We start from the raw sequence: 21,722 nt of genomic DNA on the forward strand, positions 1-21,722 counted from the left end.
TTGGAATATATTTCTCCCATCTCTTTTCTCCCTTCTTACTTTAAAACCCACACTCGATTAGCGAAAATTCACAGCTATATTTCCATTTTTTTTCTTTTAATTGCGGTCCTCGTTCGTTTAGTTGCACTTTTTTATACATTTTTATTTTATTTTATTTTTAAATTTAATTTTTTATTATTAGTTTTTATATTAAATATGATTTTCATTATTTTAATTATTATTTATCTAAAAAAATTATAATTAAAAATTATATTCATAATTTTTTAGTTGTTTTCGATAATTTTAATTATTGATATTGAATATTAATCTAATTTAATTTTGGGTTTTTTAAATATATTTTTTTTAATTTTCTAATTTTTTTTGCTTTGTTTTCCCTAGAAATATCTCACATGAAAAGTTAATTAAGCTAGCTAAGGTTGACTAATAATTTTGTAATTTTTTTTTTAATTTTAACATTTGAAATAAGGTTGTTAGAGTGAGCTTTTTTATTTTTTATTTTTCTATAAAATTATCATGAGTTAGAAGTTAGTTAAGTTAATAAATATTAGATTAATTTTTTTTTAATGTTTTTAATTTATTTAACTTTGATTTTTTAAAATATTTTTTTAATAATTTTTTATCTTAATATCATGTTACGGTGGTGGATTGGTAGGGTGAATTCAGGTTGATTTGATTTTTTTTCTTTGATATTTTTTTTTTTAAATTTTATTATTTGACATTTGATTATTGAGTCTTAAAATTTATGTTTTTTTCTTTATTTCCATTGTACAGGGGTATCCTAGTATTATATTCTAGGTCACATATTTGTTAAGCTAACTTAGATTATCATAGCCTAAATATTTATTTTTATGTCAAAAAATTTTTAAAAATTTGACTTGATCTATAGTATAAAATATGCAAAAAAAAATCTTGTATTTTCCTAATTAATGATAATTTCTTATTCGCCATGTTTTCTTGATTAGCGTAAAATTTATGCTTAAATTATTCAAAAGGAATTTGTGTTTTTCAATTTCCAAGCAAATATATTATTTAAACATTTTTTTTTTATAATCTCACCATTCATTTCCAACGTAATTTACCAGAATATTGCCTTTTAATTAGAGAAAAACAAATAATAAACATAAAAATGAGAATAAGATTAATATAAAAATCAAATTAAATTAATTTTTAAAAGAAAAAATTCAAACAAAATATATATCAATTAAAAATTTGAAAATCAAATTTGATATAATTAACAAAATAAATATAATCTGATCTTTTTTTTTACATTTCAACTAGAAAGAAAGATGATGTATTGTTTGAAATCCCTAGATTTCAACCATTGTAGTAATCGTAAAAATAAAAATACTGATTTTTTTTTTAAAAAAACTTATTTTGATTTAAAATATATAGAAAACACTTTAGAAACCTTATTAAACCAACTTATAACCCCTAAAACACACACAAAGAGAAAAAAACTACCTAAAAACAACTCGAAATCAAAAAAAAATTCAAGCTTAAATATATTTTTAAACATTTTCAAAATAAAAAAAATCTAATTTAAACTCTCCTCATGAAACCATTTAATATTTAAATCAATTGTTCTAATAGTCAAAATCATCATAACAATAATCTTTTCTTTTTGAACAATAATTTGATGAACTCTTCTTTCTCATTTCATAGAAAAAAACTAGAAAATAATGAAAATAAAATTTAACACTAAAATTAATGTTTTTAAAATTAAATGGACTAATTATCTAATAGCTTAAAAAATTAGAGATTAAAATATACTTTCTAATCAAATTTAAAAATCACTGTCAAATTTACTTGTGTTTTTTATTTTAGTTACATGTAATTTAATTCAATTTTTTTTCTTAAAAACATGCAATTTGGTGTTCATTTAAATTTAAAAAAGTTTAATTGTGGAAAGAAAATTCACTGCTCTAATTTACTGTAATTTATGAGAGACTAAATACTAATAATAGCCAAAAATGTTTTCCCTAACATGAATTGTTTTATGTTAATAAATTAACTCTATTCTATTTTAAATGCAGCACAAAAGGAAAATCGACTTTGGCGATGCAATTCGTCGGTAGGAAAGCTTAAAAAAACGAAATAGGAAAGCAAAGCACAAAACTCAATCCAAACTACGTGGCAAGTTTTAACTGGCCACTTGACCTAATCGGTGAAAAACAGACCACAAAACCGAAAAAAACGAATAAACCCTTTTCCCTCGAGCTTTTGACTGCTGGAAACAGATAAAGAGGAATGAATTGATCATCTCTACCTTTAAAACAACAGCGTTCTACACCAGTTCACCGGCTCTTTCCCAATGGAAGTATTTCATTTTGTTTCTGATAATTTTGAATTCTTTTTTCTGCGTTTTTTTCTTCTTGTTGTTGCCGTTGCTGTTTAGATATACCTAAACAATTAAAAAAGGCGTCAAATTCAGCTAAATTAGTTCATTTATCGCTTCTTTTATATCTATAAACGATTGAAGAACTGTAGCTGATCATTGTTGTACGACTTGCCAGGAAATCTATCTTGCTTGAGCTATTTTTTTTAAAAAAAATTAAATTTAGCGTGAAATGGATAATGACAATGATTTCACCTTTTGCCAGGTATTTACATTTGCACTGATTTCCTTATTTTTTTAATTAATTATTTAATTACAGCTACCCTTTGTTTTTCATGAAATAATTTCGACTACCCGGAGTCCTTGTAATTTATGTTCATGAAACTAGGTGGGATTGCCTGTTGATAAAAATGGACTCGAGGCGGAGAATCTTGCATCGGATATTGGGGGCATAATTATTAAAGATGGATTTTCCAACGGCACTAATAGTAGTCAGGGTGGTGGTGTTGTGTGGAGAGATAGCTTGCCTGATGCTGATTCCAAGAACGAGAGAACCGTTGGTTCTCTGTCTTTCAATGTTATTGATGCATCAGCTCGGGGAGAGTCAAGTGGAGTTCCTAGACAAGTGGCATCTGGAAATGCTGGAACTTCAGCTAAGAATTTTGATGAAAAGAAAGTTTCTGCTAGGAAGCCTGTGGCTCGGAGTAAGGTTCCATTTGAGAAAGGTTATAGCCAAATGGATTGGCTTAAACTCACTCGAACTCATCCTGATCTTGCAGGTATAAAATTGGTAATTTGTTGTCAATGTGTTTCTTTAGTCTTTTTCTGTATCCTTCAGGTTCTAATGTGGAATTCTTACCAGTAACTTAACATATAGTCTGGGTTTTTTTTTTACTTGTCGCATCATTGCTATTTTCCATCTTTAAAGCCTTTGTATTGAGTTCTCCTTGAAGGATTTGTTAATATCCCTGTTGTAGCTCATCGTGTAAGCATCGATTGAGAAGCATGCTTGCACCGTGAGATTCTTCTCCTTGTATTATAAGCAAGTGTGGTCTTAACATGATTCCACACTAACTTTGCAAACATGTATCATGGCAAAATATGTTTTAGTTGATGCATATTAACTGAACTGGTATAGTTATTGGGGGATGTATCACAATCATGATCAAAATCCACTTTGAGTTTCAACACCTTCACATGAAAATATGGGCATTTGCTGTAAATGTATGTTGTGGATCTTTCTGTTTCAACAAGGCTTTAAAACATTTCTCATCTGCATCTGTACTTGCATGGTTATATGTGCAAAACAATGATACTTGCACAACATATCTCAACATATTTTGAAGACATTTGATGGTCAAATTTACATCCATGAGCTGTTAGATTATAGAAAAATGTCATTATGGAAGACTCCTTATGTCTAGTTACATTAGTATATTGTTTGTGGGTTGAAGTGTGGGTGTCTATATAGTTTTTCTTTTCTTCTTTATTTTCCTCTTAGGAAGGAGTTGTCTACATAGCTAAGTTTTAACGAGTAGGCATTTGAAGATCATTCTTTTTGAAAGTTTTAATATATTTCCAAATCGTGCCCCTTACTTTTCCACCTTCCCTCTTGTTGTGTTTTAGTGACAACAAGATTTGCTATTGTGAAGTGCTTCGCTCTGTGAACTAATGAAAATAACATCTGATTGCTTTTTTAATTTCACCTACTTGACAACTGGAATGCTATTCAGCTTTCCCTTCATGATTTATAAATTGTGTTTCCAGGATTGACGGGACAGTCCAACAAGAGGCTTATTTCCATGGATGAAGTTAAACAACACCAAACAGAAGGATCCATGTGGACTGTTTTAAAAGGTCGTGTCTACAATTTGTCTCCATACCTCAAGTTTCATCCAGGAGGTGTGTGCATTATCTTATGTCCATACATAAAATATTTTGTGATTTTAGTTTTGCCTACCTTGATTAAAATTGAATGACTTCATTACTGTTGCTTCTTACAATATCTCCAACATGTATGTGATTTACATGTGTTAGACTATCAGTTGTTTGAATTAGACATGTACAATCGCATGCACAAGCACATATCATGGACACGCTGATCACGATGATTAGTTAATCATGCCTGAAGCACCATAAGGTGCTCTTCCTCTATTGGTCTATCTATTATGCAGCACCAGCCTGTTTCAACTTTCAATTGCATAACGATCTGCATATAATCTGCAAAAGTTTGCCTCCCATGCCATAACTAAAATAGTAAAATACAGCTTGGTTATGGAGGCTTTTTTCATTTCAAGAGCCACTGCCATATGGTGTCTGTGCTGCTGTCCATTTGTTAGAGTTTCATATTCTCACTATTTGCTATGATTATTTGACAAACTCCCTTTTTTCAGGTGTTGATATACTGATGAAGGCAGTAGGAAAAGACTGTACATCTTTATTCAGTATCCTTTTATGGATTCTTTTTCTTGGTGATTTTTAGAGGTTGTGACCAGAGATGAATTTGTGCATTATTTTTCTTTGAAGCTATTATTTAAACTGGATGACCCAACATTGAGTTGTCTTCTATTTCACCATTGACGTCGCTAACCATGGCCAAGCTCAATCCTTAGAAAAGCCTATCAGTTTAGTTTAAGTCTATCTTGATTAAGAAGCTGTACTTCGTGATTTCGCTTTCAAGGGTAAAAAAGGGAACGGATTTCCAAAGCATGGCAAGATTTCTGTTTTTAAACTGTTAAGATTTACTGCACAAATTGCAATCCTCAACTCTTTATTTCAGACAAATACCATGCCTGGGTGAATGCTGAATTCTTGCTGGAGAAGTGCCTTGTGGGCACTTTGGATGTAGGTCAGTGAAGGCAGCTTTTCTTAGCCGTTTTGACGTGATGATCTGGTGAAGCAAAGTTAAATCTGTAATTTTCCTATTGAAACTTTGTAAGCTTATCATGGCAGTTATGTCCTAACATTTTTTGGATAGGGGCAATAACACTATCCCGGTTGGCTGACAGGGTTCCTTGTATTTGTTACGTACAAGATTGTCATCCGCAGCATAAATGTATTAACATTATTGATATGATAAATAATTATGTGCACACACTTCTCTGTGAAATTACTTTCAGTGCTGTTGGGATGGTGATATAGAACGCATTTTCCTCCTTTTCTCCTTCCTTTTCTCTTTTTTTTTTTTTTTTTTTTTAAAAAAGACGGTCCTGGATAACAGGCTTAATGATGAATACTGAATGTAACAAACGAACTGAGTGGTGGTGCTGTTTTTTTTGGGCTTTTTGGTCCCTTCTGTTTTCGAAAGAGACAGAGAGAGTCACACCTGACGATGAACCATGGAACCAAGTTTTTCTTCAAGCACAATAGCGGTCCATCCTGAAATTTGTATCTTTCGATTCATCAAAACACTTGTGCGTGTAATTGAACATGTTGAGGCCCGCCCCCAATATCGGTACATTATTTTGAACCTCAAGCCGACGGGTTTATCGCTAATCATGCCATTGATTGAAACACCATGGGGTGTTTAGGATTGCTCTAAGTTGTTTGAAATAAAGTTTTTTATATTTTTAAATTATTTAGATGTGATGATATTAAAAATAAAATTTAAAAAATAAAAAATACTATTTTAATATATTTCTAAATAAATAACTCTTTAAAAATCAAATCAAATGTAGGTTTGCTGTAATTAATAATTGGATTTGCCAGCACGCTCTAAAATCTGATTTGGAAGGAAAATGCCCTCGCCATTCACCCAAAAAAAAGAGAGAGTACAAAGCTTACTGGCAACCATATTGATGGACTGGTCACGTTGTCATAGGCCAAGTCTTCTTTGGAATTTTGAAGCTGTAATCATACCCGCTGGGTAAATAAAGTTCAGTTGTTGCCATTACATGTCCTAGAAATAAACCACATATAGTTTCTACTACCCTCTTATCCATAAGGCTCCTTCTGCCGACACCACGTGAAGACAACATCATACAATACAGTAAAAGACCACATGCCCTAGCTTAGATACAAAAGCGAAGCATGTGCCTCAACAGATGATGTGACTTGTCTGTAAAAAACCACAAAGGTGTAGCCTGCTGCTACAGAGATAACATCTAAGCAATAGGGAATACCCTAACTTCATCGAGTATAGGACCACAGAGGGATCCGAAGTCATCAATCCTAGTATGGTAGTATGAGCTGTAAAACGTAATTCTTGTCCGAGCTGTAACGGCTTTGAACTTGAAACTTACGGTCTTGAATTCACCCTTTCCCTTGGATTCGAATGGAACTTTGAAGGTATCCTTAGCAGCGAATGCCTCGACCATCATTGATCCATGGCAACCATTTCTTGCGTCCCCGATGGTGAATGTGAGACCGTAGACTTTGTCGGGAATTGTTCTGAGGATTTGGGCAATTGCACTCTCTCTCCCTGCAACAAGCTCGACAGCAGCGAGCCCGAAAGGAACGTTGAAGTGCTTTTTGTCAATGAACTTCACAGCTTTAAGTGATTCGATCATCCAGCCGGGAAGTGGAGATGTGAGATCTTCTTGTCTTGGAGGGAGGAGGACACCACTGGATGTGTTTACTAACCGATGAGGACCCTCCTCAAAGCCATGATTCTTTACAAGGTTATCTACAAGATAACATTTACAACCATCGATGAGACCAGGGAAGCTATAATCAGAGTCATACATAAGCAGATGCAGGCAAATTTTGAATATTTTACATGTTTTAATTATCAACTACACAGACATACTGGTCACCAATTGCAACCATTCACAAAGAGAATAGGGAGGTGTTTAGAACTTTAAATGGATCAACAGCACTGCTTCTCGAACCAAATGTATCCTGTGTTTGACAAAATTATCAAAGGGATAGTATCTCAGATCAAATGCTATCTTCAAAAACCAACCAGTTAACAGAGCAAGAAAAATCTCAGATCCACTAAACAATGTCTGTGGAAAGCTATCAATTGTAAATCGTTGAAACTTGAAGATCCAAGACAATATCTACAAATGCAACAGCCTTGACATTCAACGCCACCGAAACAAGTGATTCAGTGAATGAACTAGCAAAACTAAATCAAATAAGAAATCTCAAAAATGAAACTAAAACAACCGGCCAGCAAATTCTCCATACCAAAAACAGGACATTATAATACTAATTAGTTTCCATTACCTCTTGTGGGCATTGGTGGAAAGAGCTCCTTGATAGCAACTGCATCAATGAGTGGTCCACACGCAGGGTCCTCTTGGACCCCGGTATTGTGAAATGTCACTTTAACAACAGTGGCATTGAGTTTAAATCCCCAAGCATAAGTGTCTCCGCCATTGCTACTATACAGTGTCTGCAAGGGCAGGTCCCCAAACACGGTCCCAACTGAGACTCTCAACACCTCATCTTGGGCACAAGTTCTTGATGCACCAAATGTGAGGGCATACAGAGAGCCTGCTTTTATTGTTATTGTTTGAGAAATCGAGGCCTCATTGCCTAGCCTTACTGCATGAACACCATGAGCCACATTAAAGTACATGCCACCAGGTTGTGGCCCGGCAGAGATGTACTCTACGAATCCATTGATTTCCCAGCTGGGAAGCGCATATTTTCCTTTAAGGACTGTTTTCTTGATCGCACCAGGTTTTGGTTTCTCTTCAAAGTTGCCATTTTTTAGAAAGCCTGAAGAAAGAGATCAGACCGAGTCAAAATGAGACTGTGGAACTAGTAATCAGCAAAGAAACGTGCTAGAGAATGTAGAGAACCAAATCTAAATCTCTCTTTCTTTGTTGGCCACTCTAAACCTAAAATTAATCTACCTTTCATTTTTGGAAATCTTTGAAAATGGAAATAAAACTGTAATGAGCAAGCAAAGATGACAGGGAGAAGTAAGATACTGCAACAAACATTAAATCCCTGAAAGAAGGTTGAATAAACATAAAACTGTGATTAGCAATTAAAGATGACAGGGAGAAGTAAGATACTGCAACGAACATTAAACCCCTGAAAGAAGGTTGAATAAGCATGAAGCATAAAGATTCGGCCTTGAAGTTTATCAGATTAAACCAGGCATTAACTGCCAAGAACCAAGCATACAATGTCAATTTTGCACTATAAGCACAGATTATACACGCAAAAAGAGAGAACAAAGCACAAAACTCCCCAACTCAAATGAGCACACCGTGACCATTATGTTAAATCTTCATTGTCTAAGCCCACTGAATGGGGTCAGAACATTAAACAGAGAAATTAGCACTTAGCTAGCATTACCTTCCATGTAAGTAGCAGCTAAAGCAGAGGTAGTGAAAAGCAAGAATGATGTAAGCAAAAGTGAGATCCCCACGGCCATTTTCACAGAAGAAATGGACACAAGCTAGGCTTTGTGTTCTGAAGGAGAGAGGTAAAGTGTTTTTGATATGGGAGAGGAAAAGGGAAAGGAAATGCTTATATTTATAGCGTGAAGAGGACAAAGTTGAGGGAGCTGGGTGAACATGTGCAGTATGAGAAAAGGGTAGCAGAAGATATGATATATTTTTTTTAAATTAATCTACGTGTCTGGGTTAGTTTATGCGTATCACAACTAATTTTATGGATCCTGAAGTTAACGATCATGTAAACTTCCAGTAGCTATCATATAAGCAATTAAAAACTCGAATCTAAAACTACAAAAAAAACAAACCTCTTGATCCCAAATCCTCACCACCAAGATATATACATTTTGTCTTTGCCTCTGATCACTCAAAGCCGCACTTTTCTCCACGTTCCATGGCACCGGCGTTTATGTAATTTCAGCCATTACTCTTAATTTTCCGTTCGTGGGGTCCATTGGTTTAGCGTGTGACTTGTTTAAGGCTTTAAGCTAACCAAAATTCTCCACGAAGCAAGGAAGCATCTCTTGGTGCAAAAACTCGTTTGGCAATATGTCAAAGTTTTTAATTTTTTTTATTTGAAATTAATTTTGTTTAGTAATTTTAAATTATTTTATTGTATGTTAAAGATAAATTTTAAAAAATAAAAAAAAATTATTTTAATATATTTATAAATAAAAAATACTTTAAAAATTAATTACTATTAAAATATCAAACAGTACCTAAATCACATTTACTCTTTCTCGAAAAGTAAAAATAAATAAATAAGTAAAAAGGTGAATATAGCATACGAAATCAGATATAAATGCACCAATCTCAATATAATTCATTGCTGAAAACTATAAGCACAAATATATTATAGATATCAATTTTTTTACTAGTTATTTTATCACATGCTTCTGTGTGATTCTCTGTTATATATTTATTTAAGATAAGCAATCATTTGCTAGCATATTTTAATTTCATTAAGTTTCGTATTTTATATTTTTATTACTAGAAATGATGTTTGATTGAATTCAACTATCCATGAAAATATATTACATAGTTCGATTGTTTAACATCATTTGGTATGCCAAAAAATAATCCTAAATGTAATATTTAACTACTAAAAATGTTTTTTTTTTTAATTGCCATTTTGTAGAGGTTCCAGCCGGTGCCGATTCCTTCACACCCATTCACAAGGACCAATGGAAATCACGACTAATTTTGTAATTAGTAATACTAGATGTTTTAAAGTTAAACATGATAAATAATCTTAAATTATACATAAACTAATTTTATTGTTCTTATCATTAGTATAAAAATTGCTGCAATAGCTACTGAGATGGTTCCCGCACTAAAGCAATCCAAGGATGAATTGATGAATTAGAGCAGAAATGCATAATTTAACCGATTGTCTTAGAAGAAGAAGGATATAATTATATTCTGAATTTAATTTTTAGAAATTACTAATTTGAGTATTATAAATTTTAAAATTATTATAAGTTTATATAATTATTAATTTTAAAATTTATAAAATTAATCAAAATACTCCTAAGCTAATTCAAACATGTAAGTTAAACTTAAAAAAAAAACCAAAAAAGGAAGAGAAATACGAGAAAGGCTCACGAGATTATCGTCATAATTCCTTCATTATGTAATAATTCCAATTTTTGTTACATTCAACCGCTATAAAGGAAGCTACAGTATTCTAGAACCAGTATTAAGACACGCGTAAAAACATATCAATTGTAATAAAATATGAATATATAACCAAGCACTTCTATCTCGGTGTTACAACGTTAATATTGTTTTGTTATACGTGGCCACGTTGTTTACTAAATTAGTATTGCGTTATATCCAGTGCTTAACAAATTAATATTCAAGGCAAGTGCAGTGGATACAAGAAACCATTATAGAATATTTTATTCATGGAGCTTTTCTTCAAACTTCTCACAGTATGCTTTATTTTAAACTTGTTTATTTTTATATATCAAAAGTATTTTAAAAAAATTAATAATTTTTAGTGTTTTAAAATTGTTTTAATGTATTGCTATCAAAAATAATTTTAAAAAATAAAAAATAACTATTATTTTAATATATTTATTAAAACATTCTTTAAGAAACAGTCACAGCTCTTGCCAACTTAAAACTTCTTTAATGAAGGGTCGGGTTCATTTATATAATCACGTGATTACATTATGATCAGGAGATCGCTAAAGGCGAGCAAAACCCACCACATCCAGAACTGTTGAAATATTTTTAAAAAATATGCTTTTGTTTGAATTGTAACTAGGAGATCTTCTTCATGTAGAGTGATTTCATGGCATGGAGAGTACCATGCCCTACTCACATGTGCCGCTGCTTAGTGAGAGCCATCTGGCCAGGTATCATCTAATCCACGTGCACTTGCTGTCAGGAAGGATCCTATAATGCAAAACTCATCGCCAGAATTGACGTCACGGGGCCCAAATCTGTATTTTCCTCATCATGAATAATGTGGATGAAATGCACAGACACCAACAATAATGTGTCATGAGGCCCCCGAATCTATATAAATTGCAATGCTTGTACAATTCTTCTCCATTGAATGTATTGATTTTGATTTTTTATATGTATGGCAAGATTCGTTGATTTTATATATTATTTTGCAATCAAACGATATCGCTTTAGCCCAATATCATGTGAGGCAGCGTCTATAAACACACTTGAAATAGTAATTTCTTTTAATTAAAAAATAAATTTTATTTTTTAAAATATTATTTTAATATATTTCTAAATAAAAAAACACTTTAAATATAATACTACCAAGTACCGTGTAAAACTTATTTATTTTTTTATTTTAAATGTGTTTTTCAAAATTATTTTTTTATTTTTATTTTTTAAATTTTTTTAATATATTAATATAAAAGATAATTTAATCTATTCATAAAAAAATAAACACTTTAAATCATAATTACTAAACCACTTTTAAATACCCCGAAAATAAGAGGCGGTGCACCGCAGGCTGAAGAAATCAAGAAATGATTATGCATGTGCTAATGGGTCCATATCTGGGCCCATGTGTAGGTGGTTCAGATTTAGCTGGTGAATGGGCCATGGCTATGAAAAAAAGCTGATAGCAAGGGCAGCGGGAAAATCTTTGACTGGAGTCCCAATATTCATCTCCCTTATTAGTGATAAAGGTGGGCCCCGCTACCTTAAGCTATTGATATATTTTTTTATTTATTGAAAAGACGTGGGGCCCGTATCAACGGGGCGATCTCTGACTTAATCCTGCTCAATCTTTGAGCTGGCATGTCCCCTCTCTATTTTGTTCTTTTTTTGTTGTTCCTCTTTTCATTTTCCATGATCATTGGCGGTGTGGATCTTTTCCTGGATTTCTTTGAGTGAAGTGAAGAACAGATAGGACGCGTAGCTATGCGTGTTTTAATTTTTAAAAAAATATTAAAGCAAAACAAATGTTTTTTTTTAAATAAAAGACTCAATCAGTTGTGTTTAATAAACTTAATTAATTCAAATAATAAAAACAAAAACAATCAATAACAATAAAAATAAATAAACAAAAACTTAACTTTGATTCATTCAATTTAGCAAGTTAAACATATAATTTTAACATGATACTGAAATAATTTAATCAAAAACAAACTCAATAAAAATATAAATTTTTATTATTAAATAATTTAATATTAAAAAATAAAATTAAAACAAAAAATTAAGTAAAGTAAAGTTAACTAATTAACTTTATGACCTTATGACCATAACCACAGGATTGTAACAACTCCAAAGAAAAGAGATTAAAAATAAAAGAGAATGAGGATCAATTTTTATTAAATAAAATATTGAAAGATAAAATTTTAAAAATAAAAAGCAAACACAAAACAAAAACTAAAATTAACTCGGGTTAATCATAAAAATTTATGATCTTGATCATGAGCTTATGACTAACCCCATAAAATACAAGCCCTAAAAATTAACACAAAAAAATTTCAAATCATCAAAATACTAGAGGGTGAAATTAAAAGAATAAAAAAGAATTTAAAACAAAAGGATAAAAATTAAAATAATAAGGACTAAATTTGATATGAAAATAATTTGAAATCAAATATCGAGGAATGGAGGGGTATTTAAACCAGAGGTTTCAAAAAAATTAAATTTTTAATGTTTTTTTATCATTTTGATATGTTAATGTCAAAAATAAATTTTTAAAAAATATTTGATATATTTCAAAGCAAAAACATTTTGAAAAGTAACCGTTATCACTATCTTAAACATCCCCATAATAAAAAAAAAACTTAATAAAGAAAAAGATTAAAAATAAACAAATAATAATTAAAAAAACTAGATTTGATATAAGAATTAAATAAAACTAAATGATCAGGGGTGAAATTAAATAAAAAGAACAATAAAAAATTATAAAAAACAATGAAAATAATGAAACCAAATTGAAAAGATATATATAAAAAAAATGATGCATTTATACTTTGAAAATGGAAAGAGAAAGTAGAAAAGAAAGAGAAAGAGAAAAAATCATTGTATTCCAAGCACTTCTTTGCAGTGCACTCGCGTGGCCCTAATAGAAAGAGGATAATAAGATACTTTTAATGCCGCCCCGTCACATGGCGTACGGTGGCTAGATATTATCATATGTGGCAATAACCTTCTTTAATAATATTTATAGTATTTGAAAGATTAATTTGTTTTTTTATCAACTTTTATTAAATAAATACCAATATAAAAAAATTAAAAAACCCCTTGATGTAAGTTTACTATTTTTATGCTCGTAACAATAATATAGTTTTTATATTATGCCTTTGAAATTTAAAAAGAGTGAATGTCCCCTTAAGATCCTTTTAAGATATTTTGTTTTTAAGGGTAATATAGTTATTGCATTATAAATTTAAAAAATAAAAAGATCAAATTATCATCTATCAATACTATAATTTAGGGAGACCATTCTATTCCAATACCAAAGTTATTAATTTTTTTAAAAGACAAGATACTAATTACATTGCGTGGTGAATAGTAACAAGTGTTCAAGTGCATAATGAATTCTCCATATGTTTTAAGTTTATATTTTCAATTTTAATTTGTTATATATAGCTAGTGAAGTAACAATCAATAGATCAATTGAGGAAATGAAGTTTATAGAATTTATTTAAAGAACCCATCGAATTTCAATTGATAATGTCACGACATAATTCATTATAATAATGATAATTATTTAGATTTTTTATCGAGGTTAAAAAAGCTTAGATGTATTGGTTGCAATGTTTTTCTAGCCAATTAATGATTAATTAATTAAGGACCTAGTTAAGGGTTTTAAGCTTTGTGGAAAAAGATTTTTTTTTAGATAATAATGTAATGTTTAATTTTAATTTTGAGCTAGAAGAGACAACCACGTATTGGGGTAAGACAATAAATAACACTAAAACATAACTACATCTAATAGTGATAGTGATAATGATGTACAAGATAAAATATTAAAAAAATATTTTACTCTTAATATATATTATTGTTAAACTTATATATTTTAAAAAATATTTAGATATTATTATTTTTTACTTTAATTTATATTGAGTATTTAATTTAATAATTTTACAATAATCCTAAATATAAAACTAGAACTTACTTGCAAGATTAATTCAATAAAACACAAACCCTAAAAATAACAAAGCAAAATTTTCAAATAATAAAAAGATACAAAACAAAAGAAATGATAATTAAAAGGATGAATACTAAATTCTATACAAAAATAATTTGAATTTGAAAATTGAATAATGAAATTAAAAACAAAATTCAATTAAAAAATAATTAAAAATAAAAAAATAAAAACAATGATCAAAATTAATATAAAAATTATATAAAATTAAATAACAAGGGGCAAGATAAAAAATTCAATCAAAATAATATAAAAGCAAAATAAATGGCAATAAAAAAATAAAAATCAAGTTTAAAAAAATAACAATTTTATACTTTGATAAATGAAAGAAAAAGAAAAGTAAAGAGACAAAAAAAAGTTCATCAAAGCTCAACCACCACCCTATCAAGCACATGCACGACACTAGTGAGAAGAGGATGGTGAAGCGCTTCTAACACTGTTTTATAAGGTGGTGTTTAGCGGAGTGATGTTATCATACGTGCCATCAATATTTTTTTTAATAATATTTATATTATTTAAAAGACTAAATTGTCCCTCGTAAAATTTTATATAAAAAAAAATATGAAAAGATTAAAAATCTTTTATGCAAGGTTAACATTTTTTACATGTAAGGATAATGTAATGTTTATATCATGGCTTCAAAATATTAAAAAAAAAAATCGTCAAAGGAGTTTTTTAGAATATTTTTCTTTTGAAGGCAATATAATCATTCCAGCGTATATTTTAAATATAATAGATCAAAGATCTTCAATTAATCCTACAAAGACTTTAGAAAAAGCCCACCCTATCCTAGTACTAAAGTCATTTATTATTTTTTGGAATGGAAAAATAGAAATATGTGTTTAACTGCACAATGAGTTCTCCATGTGTTTTAAGATTTTTTTTTAATTATAAATTATTATATACAACCAGTGAAGTAACCATCAATGGATCAATTCAGGTAATGAAGTTTATAGAATATATTTAAAGAACCCATACAATTTCAATTGGTAATTTAAACTGTTTATTAGGGTTAGAATAATTTAGATGTATGAGGTGCAATGATTTTATTTTTTTTCATAATTGAGATGGCGGTGAGGACCTATTAAGGGGTTTTACACTTCAAATGAAAAGAATTGTTTGGACAATAAGGTAGCATTTGCTTATTACTTGAGATAAAAAAAACAAAATAAATAAAGATAAATGACATAAGATATAAAAAAAATAGAGAAAGAACTATATTTAATAGTGATATACAAAATAAAATGTTTGTCTTTGTATTCCGTTCGGTTACGATGGATAAGACATGATAAATATAAAAAAAAAGTTTAATTTTCCCTTAATAATGGATGAGACATAATAAATATAAAAAAATTTAATTTTCCCTTAATATTTATTATTGTCAAATATATATATTTTTAATAAGTGTATATATATATATTGAGCGACCTAAAACTTGTCTTGAATTAACTCTCAAATCAAATTTTAAAACTATAATAACAATCATTTCTATTTATAAATTGACTTGGATTGACCCTTTCGCTAGTTAACCTTTGAGTTGAGTCTTATAGTTATAAGAATGATATTTTTTTATTGTTACATTGATCCGAGTTGACCATCTCAATCATGATGACCTATGCTTTATTTTAAGGTGACCTTTTAATTCAGTTTTAAAATTATAATAATAATTATTTTTTTTATATATTGACTCAGTTCATTTTAAGTTGACAGTTGTGACATGTGATCTGAGCTTCACCAATTAAGAGTTGGTCATGATGTTTAGTTTTAAAATTATGATAATAATTATTTTTGTTTTTATATTGATTCGGGTTAAAAGTCCATCCCACTCGTAGCCCAGGCTTTGTCTTAGGTCAACTTTCAAATTAAGTTGTAAAATCATGACAATAATCATTTTTATTCCTATACTGATTCGGGTCAACCTAACTCGTGACCCAGACCTTGAGTAGTGACTCGATCTTTATCTTGAATTGATGATCAAGTTGGATTTTTAAACTATAATAATAATTATTTTATTCTGATATATCTTAGTTGAATAATTTTAATATTAAGATTTTTTTATAAAAATATATTAAGAATAAAAAACAAAAATTGTTATCTTTAAAAATGTTCTCTATGTGCCTTTTATTTTAAAAATAAATAAATTCACTTTAAAATTATTTAAAAAATATATTTATTTTTATAATTTTTGTATCTAAATTATTTTTATATTATTCATTACAAGACAATTAAAAAAGGAGCATGCATTAAGTTTCGATAAAAAGAATATCTGTTTTTTTTTTTCGTGGATTTAAATGATAAGTTGTGAATTTTAGACCCGCCCCAATAATTGTTAGGATAAGGGGCCCGAAAACTATGAGTACTCCGCACTCTCATAATTTCGTGGATCAAAAAGCTTCTTGGACTCTAGCCCAGAATTTCGTGGATAACTGATCTTTGCTTTCTTCACCCAAACATACCTCGCAAACCCAAGTCTCCCCTAATAACCTTGCAATGCGTGGCACCTGATGATGACCAGCTTGAAAGAACATCAAGAGCACCCAGTTATCGAGATACACTAGATCATTTCCTCCATCAAGCGCTCACCTGTTTCGAGTTTTGATCACCAGATCAATCCTCCACCGTGAGATCTTCGAAACCCCTTTTAACAATCATAGAAATTCAAATTCCCTCACAAAATTCAAAATTCAAAATTCAAATTCTCCCGACCGTTAGATCTCTTCTGTCCTTCCTTTTTATAATCTGTCATCCATCTCCTTCCCCTCGTTTCGCTTCCAGACACCATCTCTGTGTCCTTTTTCTCTCAAAACTAAAACCCCCTACTTTCTCTCCCTAGAAAAAACCAAGCCCTACCTCTCTGTTTGTTTAGCAAGAAGCCCTAAAATTTCCCTTTCTACAAAGATCTTCCTCAAGAAACCCTAAAAAGAAGAAAAAAATTCACACATATCTTCTCGTAAACACCCTAATTCGTCACTTTCTCTCTCTTCAATGGCGGCAGCGACCAAGAAAGTCCCATTCGCAACAAGCAACAGCGTAAACATGAACCAGGGGAAGACAATCGAAGAAACTTACCAGAAAAAGTCCCAATTGGAGCACATTCTTCTACGACCCGACACCTACATCGGGTCAATCGAGAAGCACGCACAGACCCTCTGGGTTTACGAGGGTGACAAAATAGTGCACCGATCGGTCACCTATGTGCCAGGTCTTTACAAAATCTTTGATGAAATCTTGGTGAATGCAGCGGATAATAAGCAAAGAGACCCGAAAATGGACTCTTTGAAGGTCGTGATTGACGGGGAGAATAATCTGGTTAGTGTTTATAACAATGGAGATGGGGTTCCGGTGGAGATACACAAGGAGGAAGGTGTTTATGTGCCGGAATTGATTTTTGGGCATTTGTTGACAAGTAGTAATTATGATGATGCTGAGAAGAAGACCACTGGCGGGAGAAACGGGTATGGTGCAAAGCTTACGAATATTTTTTCGACCGAGTTTGTGATTGAGACGGCGGATGGGAAGAGGCAAAAGAAGTATAAGCAGGTAATATTTTGTCGACCGAGTTTGTTATATTTTTTAATCGAATTATTTATTAAAAGATCGAATCTATTAAATATGAAGTGGGCATACAAGTTTAAGGTTTTATTAATTTGTGGGAAAGAAGGTAAAGGTTCTGTGAAAGGTTTTGATCAAATTGTTAGTTGATATTTTTTTTGGCTGAAACCTGTGATATGTGGACAGGGATATAAGTGTAATTTTCAAATTGTAGCATGTTTTAACATGAATTAAGGTAATTAAATCAGACAAACTTTCTTTTGCAAGGACAGATGGTTTTGTTTATGGTGGATGATTTGGCTATCTTTTACATGCTCTTATTAAGAATGTAATATGGGTTTGTGTTGTGATGTGAAAGGTTTTCTCTAACAACATGGGGAAAAAATCTGAGCCAATGATAACTAAGTGCAAGGAGGGTGAGAATTGGACCAAGGTGACATTTAAGCCTGATTTGGCTAAGTTTAGCATGACTCATCTGGAAGAAGATGTGGTAGCTTTGATGAAGAAAAGGGTGGTTGACATGGCTGGTTGCCTTGGAAAGACTGTGAAGGTTGAGCTCAACGGAAGTCGTGTGCCTGTCAAATCATTTCAAGATTATGTTTACATGTACTTGAATTCTGCCTCTGAACCTGGCTCAGAACGCCCTAAAAGGTTGTTTTTAATAATCTTTTGTCCAGCTGTCGAGTTTTTAAATGTTTCCACTCTTAAGATGCTCATTAGGTATTTTGGTGCTGGCCAGTTTCTACGAGAAAGTTGGTGAGAGGTGGGAGGTTTGTGTGAGCCTTACGGAAGGTCAATTCCAGCAGGTAATTGAGAACCTTTCTGAATGGATCGTAGTTTATTTCCAAGCTGTTTGCAATTGTATCACAGAAAAGTTCCTGATTCCAGAATAATTGGGTTTCATTAACAGGTCAGCTTCGTTAATAGCATTGCAACCATCAAGGGTGGGACTCATGTTGATTACGTCACTAATCAGATCACTAACTATGTGATGAATGCTGTTAATAAGAAGCACAAGAATTCCAACATCAAAGCCCATAACGTGAAGAACTATTTGTGGGTTTTTGTCAATTGCCTTATTGATAACCCTGCTTTTGATTCTCAAACAAAGGAAACTTTGACACTTCGCCAGAGCAGTTTTGGATCGAAATGTGAACTTTCTGAAGACTTTTTGAAGAAAGGTCGGTCACATGTGCTGCTTGGTTTTCTGTAAACTATAGCTTTTTTATTTCTAGAATGTTGGTTTTGAGTCTTGTATGCCGATCATTATCATATTTGCAGTGGCAAAGTCTGACATCGTCGACAACCTCCTCTCGTGGGCAAGATTCAAGGAAAACAAGGAGCTTAAGAAGACTGATGGAACGAAGACGGCTAAGGTTAATGTTCCAAAGCTCGAGGATGCTAACGAGGCTGGAGGGAGGTACTCTGAAAAATGTACATTGATATTGACTGAAGGAGATTCAGCAAAAGCTCTGGCAGTAAGTTCCATGACTAATAAAGCTTCCGGTAGCAACATCAATTCTATTTTCTTTAACAGCAATGAATGTATGCAGATAGCTGGTGTGGCTGGGCTGTCTCAGACGGAACGGAGTTTCTACGGGGTATTTCCTTTGAGAGGTAAATTGCTCAATGTGCGAGAAGCCACGCCTAAACAGCTCAAAGAGAATAAGGAAATTGAATGCATCAAGAAGATTCTTGGATTGCAGCATGATAAGCAGTACAGTAATGTCAAGTCTCTGAGATACGGTCATCTGATGATAATGACAGATCAGGTTAGTGCTTCCTTTAGATTTTTTGCCATAGAATCCGCCCATAATTCCTATAGGAGAGATTTGCTAACTTTTTGTGCTTTAAACAGGATCATGATGGTTCTCACATTAAAGGCCTGCTGATCAATTTCCTTCATTCATTCTGGCCATCATTACTGAAAGTCCCATCATTCTTGGTTGAGTTTATTACTCCTATTGTCAAGGTTGGTACATATAACTAACCGTTGTTTCAGAAAATTTGATATTTTTATTCAAGAACTTTGGTAATTTTCAGCCTAATTGTTTGTGCAGGCAACTCATAGAAACGGAACAGTTCTATCGTTTTATTCCATGCCGGAGTATGAATCCTGGAAAGGAAGTTTGGTGGGAAATGCGAGTGGCTGGTCCATCAAATACTATAAGGTTTGTTCATTTGACATGGAAGATCGGAATCTGGGTATACATGGTTATATTCATGTACTATCAATCAGCAGTAATTGTCATTGTTATTCCCATCATGGGTAATATAGTTGATGTCATCGTAGGGGTTGGGAACAAGTACATCCAAGGAAGGAAAAGCATACTTTCAAAGTCTTGACAAGCACAAGAAAGACTTTATATGGATGGATGAGCAAGATGGGGATGCGATAGAGCTTGCGTTTAGTAAAAAGAAGATCGAAGCAAGAAAGAATTGGCTTCGGCAGTACGAGGTTGGTTTTTCTGCATATTTGTTGTTAAATTTATTTTTCACCCCTTTCCCAGCCAGAAGAAAAAACTACCGTCTTCTAAGGGGATTTTAGTTTCGCTGAAATTTTGCAGCCTGGTACTCACCTTGATCAGAACCAGAAGCTCATAAAGTACAGCGATTTCATTAACAAGGAGCTTATATTGTTTTCTATGGCGGATCTTCAAAGATCTATTCCTTCAATGGTTGATGGCCTGAAGCCTGGTCAGAGGAAGATCCTTTTCTGTTCTTTTAAGAGGAATTTTGTCAAAGAAGCGAAAGTTTCCCAGTTCTCTGGTTATGTATCCGAGCATTCTGCTTATCATCATGGTGAGCAGAGTCTTGCCAGTACAATCATTGGAATGGCACAGGATTTTGTTGGCAGCAACAACATTAACCTTCTTCTGCCAAATGGTCAATTTGGCACCCGCAGTGTGGTAAGATAAATGATGTCTCACTTTTTGAAGTTAAATGAACATCAGTAAGGTGTGTTGTTATTATCCTAGAACACTAATCTGATTCTCATTTTCTATTTTCATCATTTCACAGGGAGGCAAAGACCATGCAAGTGCTAGGTACATTTATACTCAGCTCTCTCCTATTACGAGGTTCTTGTTCCCAAAGGATGATGATGGCCTTCTTGATTACTTGGATGAAGATGGGCAAACCATTGAACCTAATTGGTAAATGTTTTATTTCAATAACCAAAAAAATTATGAGTGCCTTCAAGGTTACATATAAAGAATGTTGCCTAATTTTATTTTCGTCCAGGTACATGCCAATTATTCCATTGGTCCTTGTGAATGGGTGTGAAGGAATCGGCACCGGCTGGAGCACTTTCATCCCTAACTATAACCCAAGGGATGTTGTTGCAAACATAAGGCGGTTATTGAATGGTGAAATGATGGAGCCTATGAATCCATGGTATAGAGGTTTTAAAGGAACTATTGAAAAAGGTGCATCAAAAGAAGCTGGTTGTAGCTACGCTGTTAATGGTGTCATCGATGAAGTCAATGAGACAACACTCAGGATAACTGAACTGCCCATCCGTCGGTGGACAGACGATTACAAGGCATTTTTGAATTCTGTTACAGAGGGGAATAGAGATGAAAATGGCAATTTACCAAAGGATCCCTTTATTAAGGTAATATTGATATTTAAAAGGTGTGCAGTTCAATGCTTCTATTTTCTCATGGACAATGTTCTGGTTGCAGGATTTCAGAAAGTATGGTGATGATGCGACAGTTGTTTTTGAAGTTCTGTTGTCGGAAGAGAACATGATGATTGCAAAGCAAGAGGGTTTGCTAAAGAAATTTAAATTAACCACCACAATTAGCACAAGTAATATGCACCTCTTTGATTCAGCAGG

At 32.0% G+C, this 21,722-nt stretch overlaps 3 protein-coding genes across 8 annotated transcripts in view; 2 read left to right on the forward strand and 1 right to left on the reverse strand.

Annotated features, from left to right (window-relative positions):
* The first annotated feature begins 2,444 nt into the window (after window positions 1-2,444).
* LOC105117378 (cytochrome b5 domain-containing protein RLF-like) lies at window positions 2,445-5,453 on the forward strand. Its single transcript, XM_011015024.1, has 5 exons — window positions 2,445-2,600; window positions 2,724-3,114; window positions 4,103-4,237; window positions 4,729-4,779; window positions 5,115-5,453. Exons 1-5 carry the CDS (start codon window positions 2,568-2,570, stop codon window positions 5,189-5,191), a joined length of 687 nt encoding a protein of 228 aa, XP_011013326.1. The 5' UTR covers window positions 2,445-2,567; the 3' UTR covers window positions 5,192-5,453.
* Window positions 5,454-6,130: 677 nt separating this feature from the next.
* Window positions 6,131-8,762, reverse strand: LOC105117377 (uncharacterized). Its single transcript, XM_011015023.1, has 3 exons — window positions 8,591-8,762; window positions 7,505-8,002; window positions 6,131-6,959 (listed from the first exon to the last, which is right to left on the reverse strand). The coding sequence occupies exons 1-3, from the start codon at window positions 8,667-8,669 to the stop codon at window positions 6,439-6,441; spliced, it is 1,098 nt and encodes a 365-aa protein (XP_011013325.1). The 5' UTR covers window positions 8,670-8,762; the 3' UTR covers window positions 6,131-6,438.
* An 8,303-nt stretch (window positions 8,763-17,065) lies between these two features.
* The window catches only part of LOC105117379 (DNA topoisomerase 2-like), a 7,047-nt gene continuing 2,390 nt past the window's right edge, over window positions 17,066-21,722 (forward strand). For 3 of the 6 annotated variants that reach the window (XM_011015026.1, XM_011015028.1, XM_011015030.1), the window contains exons 1-13: window positions 17,067-17,869; window positions 18,240-18,532; window positions 18,621-18,687; window positions 18,792-19,062; window positions 19,163-19,359; window positions 19,435-19,653; window positions 19,740-19,853; window positions 19,942-20,052; window positions 20,175-20,339; window positions 20,449-20,790; window positions 20,903-21,036; window positions 21,125-21,497; window positions 21,568-21,715. In XM_011015026.1, the coding sequence (XP_011013328.1) occupies window positions 17,315-17,869; window positions 18,240-18,532; window positions 18,621-18,687; window positions 18,792-19,062; window positions 19,163-19,359; window positions 19,435-19,653; window positions 19,740-19,853; window positions 19,942-20,052; window positions 20,175-20,339; window positions 20,449-20,790; window positions 20,903-21,036; window positions 21,125-21,497; window positions 21,568-21,715 (2,989 nt within the window). In that variant the 5' untranslated portion in view covers window positions 17,067-17,314. Of the gene's footprint in view, window positions 17,870-18,239; window positions 18,533-18,620; window positions 18,688-18,791; window positions 19,063-19,162; window positions 19,360-19,434; window positions 19,654-19,739; window positions 19,854-19,941; window positions 20,053-20,174; window positions 20,340-20,448; window positions 20,791-20,902; window positions 21,037-21,124; window positions 21,498-21,567; window positions 21,716-21,722 lie in introns of all 6 variants that reach the window. The other 3 variants (XM_011015029.1, XM_011015031.1, XM_011015027.1) reach the window with 2 other exon arrangements.

Source organism: Populus euphratica, unplaced genomic scaffold, assembly GCF_000495115.2.
Source record: "Populus euphratica unplaced genomic scaffold, PopEup_1.0 scaffold1325.1, whole genome shotgun sequence".
In the NCBI taxonomy this organism is placed as follows: domain Eukaryota; kingdom Viridiplantae; phylum Streptophyta; class Magnoliopsida; order Malpighiales; family Salicaceae; genus Populus; species Populus euphratica.

What these genes read in the sequence shown, in the direction of transcription:
- LOC105117378 (XM_011015024.1), top strand. Translation starts at nt 2,568, where the DNA reads ATGGATAATGACAATGATTTCACCTTTTGCCAG. An exon ending in ATGATTTCACCTTTTGCCAG is followed by an intron (nt 2,601 to 2,723) that starts GTATTTACATTT and finishes TCATGAAACTAG; the next exon opens with GTGGGATTGCCTGTTGATAA. An exon ending in CCTCAAGTTTCATCCAGGAG is followed by an intron (nt 4,238 to 4,728) that starts GTGTGTGCATTA and finishes CCCTTTTTTCAG; the next exon opens with GTGTTGATATACTGATGAAG.
- LOC105117377 (XM_011015023.1), bottom strand. Translation starts at nt 8,669, where the DNA reads ATGGCCGTGGGGATCTCACTTTTGCTTACATCATTCTTGCTTTTCACT. An exon ending in AGCTGCTACTTACATGGAAG is followed by an intron (nt 8,003 to 8,590) that starts GTAATGCTAGCT and finishes CTCTTTCTTCAG; the next exon opens with GCTTTCTAAAAAATGGCAAC. An exon ending in TCCACCAATGCCCACAAGAG is followed by an intron (nt 6,960 to 7,504) that starts GTAATGGAAACT and finishes GTTATCTTGTAG; the next exon opens with ATAACCTTGTAAAGAATCAT.